General features: G+C 49.6%; 1 protein-coding gene across 1 annotated transcript in view; it reads right to left on the bottom strand.

Moving 5' to 3' along the window:
• Positions 1 to 9,786, bottom strand: part of ACSBG2 (acyl-CoA synthetase bubblegum family member 2) — a gene marked incomplete at its 3' end in the record, with an annotated part of 10,986 nt that extends 1,200 nt beyond the window's left edge. The window contains exons 1-11 of the mRNA XM_010154282.1: positions 9,662 to 9,786; positions 6,809 to 6,888; positions 6,009 to 6,250; positions 4,790 to 4,878; positions 4,084 to 4,204; positions 3,559 to 3,639; positions 2,948 to 3,097; positions 2,599 to 2,775; positions 1,816 to 1,997; positions 1,322 to 1,555; positions 422 to 639 (exon numbers count right to left, since the gene is read on the bottom strand). Of these exons, the coding sequence (XP_010152584.1) occupies positions 422 to 639; positions 1,322 to 1,555; positions 1,816 to 1,997; positions 2,599 to 2,775; positions 2,948 to 3,097; positions 3,559 to 3,639; positions 4,084 to 4,204; positions 4,790 to 4,878; positions 6,009 to 6,250; positions 6,809 to 6,888; positions 9,662 to 9,786 (1,699 nt within the window). The remainder of the gene's footprint in view (positions 1 to 421; positions 640 to 1,321; positions 1,556 to 1,815; positions 1,998 to 2,598; positions 2,776 to 2,947; positions 3,098 to 3,558; positions 3,640 to 4,083; positions 4,205 to 4,789; positions 4,879 to 6,008; positions 6,251 to 6,808; positions 6,889 to 9,661) is intronic.
• Positions 9,787 to 10,147: the final 361 nt, after the last annotated feature.

The raw sequence follows: 10,147 nt of genomic DNA, 5'->3' as shown, positions 1-10,147 counted from the left end.
CCAGAGCAGAGTCCAGGGGCATAATCCCCCCCCTCGCCCTGCTGGCCACGCTGCTCTGGATACAGCCCAGGATATGACTGGTTTTCCCTTAGGAGTTACCTAGGAAAGCTGGCTGGGATGGGAGGGGCCTGCACACCTCCAGCACGGCGAAACAAGCCAAGAAAGCATTAACTACTGCTCCTGAACCAGAAGGATTTCGTCCTTACCCTGCAAACACACTCTGGTTTCAGAGGTCACCCCTCTCCCCCCACCACACGCGGTGTCACGTGCTCAGCACAGCACACGGCCGTACTCATACCGAAACTCGCTAAGAAGCATTTAAACATTGTTCAGCCAAGCCACCACCACGGACCCAGCCAGGCCTGAGCGCAGCGTGTTGCAATACGTACCCTCGGGTCAACAAAGTCAGGGGACACGTTACCTTTAATTCTGCCAGTGATGTAGAGGAACCCATCTTTATCTTGCTTGCCAAGGTCACCCGAATGCAGCCAGCCGTCCTCGTCAATGGCCTCTCTGGTTTTTTCTTCCATGTTCAAGTAGCCCATGAAGATGTGCCGTCCGGAGAAGCAGATCTCCCCGTTGCCATCTCCGTCTGGCTTATGAATCAGCGTCCGGCAGCCCAAGACCTCCTTTCCACAGCTTGGAGAGAACACAGGCACAAACCCACGGCGTTTGCCCCTTTCCGTGCAACGGCTGAGCAGAGCGAGGTCACAGCGGTGGCCTCTCAAGCTGCAGTGTGTGACCAAAGCCAGGCGGCTCGTTACCACAACTGCCTCAGCCAGGAACCCACAAACTTAACGGGTTCTTGTAAGGGGAACCCAGAACAGCTGTCACTGCAGAGATCAGTGCTGGCGCACCTGGCGTTTTCTGCTCGTTGTTCTCAAACCCCTGAGCTTTGAGTGAGAAGATTTATGTCCTTGGCAGCAAACTTTTCCTGAGGGTGGTATTTACTCTGCAGACTGAACCCAGGGGGACTGCACAAGCCCTTCAAGGCGACAGCACAGCCTCTCTGCACTTACTCGGTTGACATTAAAGCAAACTGGAGGCCAGAATTAGCAATTCTCCCTTCTGCCCATCAATCCCTTGCCTCCTCCTCAGCTCCTAGAGGATTCAGGCCAAGCTGAATTCAAGCAACACTGCCGCTGCCCTTGGCAGATCCCTTCATCTGCAAGAGGTGGCCGAAGGAACTGGCTCCCCAGTGACTTTTACTGGCAGCAAGACCCTGGGGATGAGCTGCACCAGGCGAGACAGAGGTGGCAGAGGCAGGAGAAACCCCGAGGCAACCCCTCCTCCCAGCCTGCAGTGCTCCCAGCTGATTTACCTGGTCAGCCTGAACGCATGGGGCAGCGACAGCGTGTGAGGCCCAGAGCTCTCGCTCATGCCGTACATCTCAAACACGGGAATGTTCAGACTTAGAAAAAACTCCAGCGTCTCCCTGGTAATGGGAGCAGCCCCCGTGTAGCACTTTGTGCACCGCTCCAGCCCGATGGCCTTCCGCACTTTCTTGTACACCAGGTGCCTGGCTAAGCGGAAGTTCACCGGCACTTCGGAATACCTGCAGGAGAAAAACAGTTACAAGACGTTACTGGGTAGAACTTCAATCCTCCCTTCCTTTCACCTGCACCCTGTTTCAGTTTATCCAGTAAAAAAATCCATGGTTTCCCCCTCCAGCCCCTGCTGCTCACCCTCTGGTCCAGCACTGCATTTGGCTCTTACTGTCCCTACGTCTGGCCTGTTATGTGGGATGTAATTCCTGATCTGGCAGTGAAGCTATCCGAATACTCGTGGCGTCCCTCACGTGCAGTTCATAATTACCCATTCATCCGCTTCAGGTTGGCCTGCAGCCCCACTCCCTTGGCCCATGATGCCACTTTTCTTCTGAGTGCCGACGATTTTGCACCTACGCATTTCATTTTTTCTTCCATTTTTTCCCAGACACGAGGAACTCCCAGAAAAGCAGTTGGTTTCACTTCCCTCAGCGTGTCTACCAAGGTGCCCTGAGCAAAGCAGAAATTAATACAGCTTTCAGAAGTGCTTCACTGTAGATTTCAGGTCAGTGCTGGTCGCCACCCGAACCTTAGGGCCCTGCCACCAATTCTGGGGAACTGGCTCCTTTTCGATGCAGTGCCACCACGAGAAAGGACCCCCAGGAGCGCTCAAAGGCCACAGTGGTTTTGAGGAGACAGCAAGGGGCGATGCTTTCAGTGCCAACGCCGCCACAGCACCGAGAGAAGAATCTTTCTCCCTCAGGACACAGGTTTAGTGGTGGTGGCATTGTGCAATGTGGACAGAGCAACCAAAGCCATTGCTCAACCGAGCTGTCGGGGCTGGGAACTGATGTCAGGTGAGGCACCAAGGAGCTCCTAGCTGTGAAGTGCTTGGTCAGCTCCTCCGAGCTTGCAATACAGCCAAAAGGCAAAGGTCAGGGTGGCTGCCCTTGTCGAACCAACAGACCCTTAAACGGGAGCAGTCGGTCACTACACAAACTAGCTCAGCTCTCAGAATCGTGTGGTAAGGCAGCCACGTTTGTTTGAAAGCTCCCAGCCCAGCTGCAAGCAGGTGGATGGGTGTAGGATTTTTCTTCTCTTGTGTTTTTACCTTTAGTGCACCTGGCTGAGCAAAGAAAACTTGCACACCGAATGTTATGGCCAACCAAATGTCTGACATCTGTGCGGCGATGTGACTGAGGGGCAGGTAGCTGACCACCACCTCCTGCTTCTCCTTAGCGCTGGTCAGCATCATGGAGCGCCCTGCCGTCGACGCCGTCCACGTCAGCTGTAACAAGACCCCCCATCAGTCTCTGCCGAGCGGGCGGATCGCACAGCTCAGAAAGCACCTCCATGCCTTCCTGTGGCCTGCACCCCCGGCATGTTCTCCAGCTGATCTCTACCCCCCTCAGCACCCACCGAAGGTCACGGAATGGGCATTTGTTCCAAGAGATGCTTACGTTGTCATGACTGAGCATTACTCCCTTGGGCTGTCCCGTCGTCCCCGAGGTGTATATCAGCGTACAGCACTGGTTAGGCTTCTGCAACTCGATGATTTCGCGGAGCTGAGTGTCTGGAATGTCTCTGCCAAGGCCCATGAACTCACTCCACTGCATAGACAAGAGAAAAGCTCGATCACCTTGTAGGCCATCACTCACATGTGACATTACACATGCAGAGAAGGAAAGAGTTTCCTACATCCAAACCTCTGCAGACCCTGAAGGGGTTATAAATATGCACTGTCAGCCCCCCAGAATGTTTCGTAGAGAGGCAGAAAAGGAGACGGATCCACCCTGAGGAAGTTCATAGCTCTGCAGCAACCCTGGTACTCGGTGGGAGTGCCGAGCTGGAGCAACTGTGGGGCCTGAGGCTGCCGTGCAGAAGTCAGGACGCTAACACCCTCCCTTGCAACACGGATTATCACCGTTTGAACAACAGCCTACTGCTGCAGCAACCCCTCAGTGAAACCAACACAAGCTCAGGTGACGACAGGCCCGTGGAAGGTGATAATTGCCAGCCACCAGCTAAACACAGGCAGTATGTACAAGCCTTTAAGATGCCCAGCACTCACCGAGTACAGGTTTGGTCTCTTCTCTTTCAGCTCTTCCCCATACTGGACAATAGCTTTCAGATGAGGCAGTTTATCCTGAATCTGTGTTAAGAAGGGAGATTCGTGAGAAGCAGCAAACCCTGTCTGTCCCTTTTAAACCCAAGTGACCCACCATTTAGCTACTGCTACTTGCCATTTTAAGTGAAGCTAAGAGAATCTCATCTGTGTCACTGAAAGAATGGGGAAGCCTCACTGAAGACAGTAATCATTTGGATTGGGATGTTGCCAGACAACCTAGGGAAGGCTCAGTTGTTTGCTTTGGCTTCTCCTATATTAAGCTCAAGGCTTTTCTGAGCCGTGGAACCATGATTTAACCTCTCGGGAGATTTAGCACAAGTGACCACTTGTCTGGCTTGAGCAGGGTGCACACCAAGTGGGCTCAACCGGCTCACCTCTGCTTTCAGATCCAGTATTTCCCTCAGGTATTACCCTCCCACCTCTGTCAGTAGGACGTGGTAGCCCCCAGTCATTTAAAAATGTACTTACTTCTAAGATTTTCTGTAGCTGTTTATCGTTTTCCACCACCAGGACGTTAGCACAGCAGTTCTCTGCTACGTAACGACAGGCCTCAGGAGAGTTTGTAGTGTAGATACCAACAGCAAATCCGCTACAAAAGGGGAAAAAATCCAAACCCAGAAAAGTGAAACACAGAATTAAAGGATAAGCAGAGTTGCTGGCAAAAGTCAGATCATTCCAGACTTTACCAGAGGAAAAACTTTAGGAAGAATATCCCATAAAACAACAAGACAAAGCAGAGGGCTTAATTCCATGAGCAAAGGCTCTGTCCTGGGGCATGGGAAATGCCAGAATGGTGTATGGGACCACAGTGTCTCAGGTGGAAGGTGGCTGTCAAAGTCCAGCGCTGTGACTCTATGGCATTTCCCACCATATTTCAGCCAAAGGATCAGTAAACATGCTTTTGGATTAACCTACTGTTCATCTTGTTTTGAGAGAAGCACCTGGCTACAATTTTTTGGTTTTCTTCTCATTAAGTCATAATTAAGAGAGAGTTCAGGTTCTAGCTATTTTCATTAAAATCAAATATAAACAGGTGGATTTGGTTGGGTTATTCTGTGGTCTGTTTGGGGGTTTTCCATTTTAATTAAAAATTGCTTCTTACATCAGTACTGAAATTACTATCTGAATGCAAAAGCAAGCAAAATGCACGTCAAGAGGCAAGACTCATTCTTACCCTGCAAGGATCGCTCCAATGTCAGCAATAAACCACTCTGCAGAGTTAAATCCCAAGATGCACACTCCATGGAAACGCTCCAGTCCCAGCTGCAAACAAGAGATGAGATTACAGCAATCCTGGTTTTCCTCTGAAGAGTGCTTAGCGCTTATGCACAGATCTCTGCTGTAAGCACAATGTCAAGGGAAGAGGTCATGCTATTATACACAGTAATTCACAAGTAACTTCCCAAGACCTAATATGGAACCAGTTAAGTTTCACATCAGACGCTGTCCCACTATCAGTGGGCAGGAAAAAAGGATTTGCTTAGGTCTGCACTGGGTAAGACTCACTCAAAGGCACTAACGGTATTATAAAACTGCAGTCCAGGTAGTTACCAGTTCCCGTTGGGCTGGGCATGAGAAGGTAAGAGGTTAAGTAGGACAACACCTACTGAGACATTGAGTCATTTAGTACAGGTTAGATCATGTCAGAGATCAGTAATGGCAAGAGCAACAAGCTCCAATGACAGTCAGAGGCATTTTGAAATTCCAGCTGTTGAAGTCCCAGGCTTTAAATCTTCTTCAGCCATTCTCTGGTTTTGTCCCAGAGAATGGGATTACATACACTAGAAAAATCCCACTGTGGGAGTAAAGACAGAGTGGCCTTAACTTCAAGAAATAGAATCACAGAATGGTTTGGGTTGGAAGGGACCTTAAGGATCATGTAGTTCCAACCCCCCTGCCATGGGCAGGGACACCTTGCACTAGACCAGGTTGCTCCAAACCTCATCCAACTTCTTAATGATAAAAGTAAGTACATGTACTGCTGGTTTCTTTCTCTGAGTGTCTTAACTCCCAACAGTACAGGCAAAAGGCTCAGCCACTTGGGACATTTAAGTCTGATTCATAAGCATCCCTTCAGTTTTTTCTTAGAAAGACTAAAATTTACAAGCCTTATGATGGCTGTTGTCGAAGTTTGCCAAATACCTCAAACACATCAGTTTAAATGTTTACACTTACACACTATATTTTAGTTGAACGTGGGGGGGGTGGGGGTGGAAATCAAACAAAAACACTGCAGTAATTACCAAGCTACTTATGGCATGTTTAGGTATTTCCCTGTCACTTTAAGACTCACACTCAGAGAATTTGCAAGTTTAAGATATAGCTGACCACAGCCATTTCAGCAGTTGAACTGACTGAATGTGAAGGAGAAGCAGAATTCCACAGAAGCTTACCTTCAGAAAGCTTTTTGCTGCTTTCCAACACTCATCATAGTACATCTTGTATGTTAGTTTTATCCACTGGCCACCCTTCTTGGATGCAAGGGCATAATAATCACTGTATTTACTAGCAGCTTCCTGGAAGACCTCATGAACAGTCTTTGGTGCCTCACTGCCTACACCCTGTTCGTCCATCCTCAGTCTGACCTCTCCATCTCGTCGCGTTGTCCATATACTGGAGGCAGGTGGGGAAGAGGCTGGTTTGAAAGAAATGTGTTCAGAATCTTATATTTAGAAATTGCTCACTGCCAGAACAAAAATAAAACCACAAGTACCAAACACATGAAAGCAAATGCTATTATACCCCCTCCCGCACTCCTTTTTGGACCTTTTATCCTTGGCAAGTTTGCCACACGACTCCCAGCATTTTAGACCAGGACTAGTAGATGAAGTCTCTGAAGCACTTTCAAAATTCTGCTAAACATTTCCCATTTACATCCCTCCTCTAACCTGCTTTGCTGCCCTAAAGCTCTTGTACAGGTAAGGTGGCGGCTTCCCGCAACAATCGGTGCTTTGTGTTTGAAGGAGGACTGGAGGTCACACGTCACGACCTGGCAGATAAGCACTAGGCACTGACATACCTGTGTCACTCCTTGAAGCACATCCATGCTTTAAAGTCTAAGTTCCAGAGGCTTCTGGACAGACCATCCCACAATTTGAATTTCTTCTTCCATCGTCATGGTTTGATGAACTCCTCCCTCATTTCCATAATGATTTTACATGCACCACAGTAACTAAAAATTCTTTCCACTTACCTTTGAATCCATGCATGTCTGTCTGACATCTCTCCATCTGAGTATCCTTGGCTGTCTCAGTGCTGTGGATCTCAACAGTTCTGCAAGACAGAAGCAATTAGCCCTGGAGAGGCTTTAGGACAATGGCTCAATAACACCTTAGGCTGCTTGCTCCACCACTTAATTGTATTACTCCTTGGATATCGCAGTGCTTCCTGATGTTCTGCAAGTGACTTTCTTAATTCTACGGGCCCACATGGCTATGGCAACGCAACACACCCCTCTCAGAGTGTGCAAGCTTTGCCTGCACCACTTTTAAACACAGGCATGTTGTCCTAACGGTCGCCATCATTTCAGACAAGCTGCAGAAGAACCCATAAACACAGTAATACCCAAGGTCTGCTCCAGGCGCCTGAAGCAAAGAGACCACAGCATGGAGGAGGGGGCAGGAAGGGGCTTTCAGATCTGGTGCTTATCTCCTGTCTGCAAAATGCGAGTCTAATGCAGAGGGGGGCCCCGCAGTCCCACTCCTGTGCTGTACAGCAGGCCCCCCGCTAGTCACCCTGCAGGGAACCCACAGAGATTTCCTGCAGAAGGCCAGGCCAGCTGAAGAGCAGGAAATTGATTTAACAGGAAATCTTGTCCTTAGGTATTCCTAATAAAGTTAACGCATCGGGCTCCCACCAGATGTTTGTGCAGAAATGGAAACAGGCACATCCCCCCTCCACTTCAGCCCCGCTCCTCACCAGGAACCCGTCCCACGGCCCCAGCTGGAAGCTGCCCCTTTTACTCTCATCTTGCAAGATGTAGTGAAAGACCACCCGCCCGCATTTGTAGGGGACCACCTCCGTCCCTTTCCAAGGCAGCCTCTCTCACAGCCGTAAGTGGTGAGGATAAGGAATAATCAAGTCACAGGTCCCACTTCAGACCACAAGTTGGAAGCCAGACCCTGTGAGATTTGGCATTCAAGTCCCTAGAAGGACATCCCACCCTCCAACCTTCAGGCAGAGGAGGCTTGTCCCCCTACCCTGAGCAAAACCCCGCTTGTACCACAGCTGTGGCACTAAGGTCCAAGGTTTAGTTGGCCCACGATCATATTCCAGAGAACCAAAATTTCCATCTTGCCTTGCCGCACAGCTGTGCCGGGTCCCTTCGCTCCAGGCCATCACGGTGTTTGTTTCCTGCCAGTGCTAGGCGTCTATTCTTCCCCGTCCGGTGCTTCTCCCTAGCACTGACTCCTGGGTCTTCTAACAGGGCTGCAGACCTCTGACATCACAACAGCCCCAACCTACCGCAGGGGCAGCTCTAGAAGCCCCGACAACTGCCTGCCACGCTCAGACCACACCCGCAGACAAGAGCTGCTCCGGTCCCATGCAAACTCCTCGCCCCAATCCACACAGTGTTCCCGCCTAGCCCCATGTTTTCTTGTCTTTCTAGCAGACCAAAGAGAAGACAGCACAAGGCACTGTGTGAATTCCAGTGCAAGGGGTAAATCGCTCCCCTCCGGTTTATGTTGTCTCTGAATTTCTAGGGGATACTCAACTATTACTGCTTTGGACATAGGGTGAGGTTTAAGGCACAGATAAGATTGGACATAGAATCATAGAATCACAGAATGGTTTGGGTTGGAAGGGACCCCAAAGATCATCCAGTTCCAGCCCCCCTGCCATGGGCAGGGACACCTTCCACTAGACCAGGTTGCTCCAAGCCTCATCCAGCCTGGCCTTGGACACTTCCAGGGATGGGGCATCCACAGCTTCTCTGGGCAACCTGTCCCAGTGCCTCCCCACCCTCTCCGGGAAGAACTTCTTCCTGATATCCAATCTAACCCTCCCCACTTTCAATTTAAACCCGTTACCCCTTGTCCTGTCACTACAGACCCTTGTAAAAAGGCCCCCCCAGCTTCCTTGTAGCCCCTTCAGGTACTGGAAGGTGCTGTAAGGTCTCCCAATGGCTAATCCCATTGCTGTCCAAGAGCAGAACTGCTTCTCCTAACTAATTTGCGAGCCAGGAACCAGAGGGAAGTAATTTTCTTTTTCCTTTATTTCCCCCAAAAGGGTTACGAGATGTTCCCTACTATACACTTCCTCCTCACTAGCAAGGGCATTTTTCAGCACAAATTAATTCCTCAGTTGCAACAGTTCTGCACCATTTCTCCACCTGCCTTTATGATCAAAGCACGCGAACCACCCAATAATAATGAGCAAAAAAGCCCAGATATTTCCCTGCCAGTGAATCAAATCAGCTTTTTCTCCGGTTTACTGCATAGAACTCAAACGCAGCCTAAAAGAATTAGGCAAGGAGTTTTTTGTCAGCTACATCCTATTCCCCTGTGGTGAGACACAGACCCTTAACTACTAATCTGCTTCTAGTAAGAGGCTGCTTAGATTTACATGCAGACAACAGGAGTTTGATAAAGATCAGCACAGGTACTGTACACAAACTATCCCCTGCAGAGGCTCCTCCCTGTTCACAGTACAGCAACACCTCACCAACAATGGAGTACTGGCTGGGTATCTGAAGTGTTTGATCAGCGCCCTCCCAAACACACAGGTTAACAATTGTGCAAAGTCCCTTTTTTCAGAGGTGATCTTTCTGACTACTGAAAACATTCTGCCATTCCTGCGCCTGAAGTTTATATTAAATGCACACTGCTTCAAGCTCCATACTCTGTGTGGGAGCTACGTACAGCAAATTTAATTCTGTTCCTCTTCTTTTGAGAGGGTGAGATTGTAGATGGAGCTTTTGGATTTTGGAAATGGTAACAAATGTTTGAAATTTCTTTAAAGAATATTAACCTAAGTAAACAGGTAGAATACACACTATATTCTGTGTGTACAAGTCACCACAGAGGAAAAAAAAAATCAGACGAACCTTGCTGCAGAGTTGAGCTGTACATCTTCCAGTGACACCTCACAGCTCTCTCGAGGATCTGAATTAAAATAAGCCACGGGAACTGGTTCCGCAAGTGCCATAGGTGCCTCCGACTCACACAGCATTGTCCCTGTAAAAACAGGTTTTAAAAATGAAAATGCAATCACGCGCCACAGGAAAAGCAGCGGCCACTGACACAGCTGTCCGGCGGGGCAAGCCCGCAGCAGGCGTGACTCCAGACTGCTGTATTTGCATGAAATATGGTAAATTCTAACAGCAGACAGAGCCCACCCCACATCCCCCCTCGGTGCTTCCGAAAAACCAGCGGCAGACGATACGCCCCTTCCCACATCCCAAACTGACGGTGACAGTGAGAGCTTTGAAAGCGCACCGCGAGCCCAATTTTACACTCCCTTTGCCCCAAAGGTTCCCGCCCGGCTCTGAGACCCTCACCCCCCCAGTCCACCCCAGCAGGGCTGCGGGACC

This window comes from Eurypyga helias, unplaced genomic scaffold, assembly GCF_000690775.1.
Source record: "Eurypyga helias isolate BGI_N326 unplaced genomic scaffold, ASM69077v1 scaffold27280, whole genome shotgun sequence".
In the NCBI taxonomy this organism is placed as follows: domain Eukaryota; kingdom Metazoa; phylum Chordata; class Aves; order Eurypygiformes; family Eurypygidae; genus Eurypyga; species Eurypyga helias.
The sequence above is the reverse complement of the archived record's forward strand: the minus strand, read 5'-3'. Positions and strand labels throughout refer to the sequence as shown.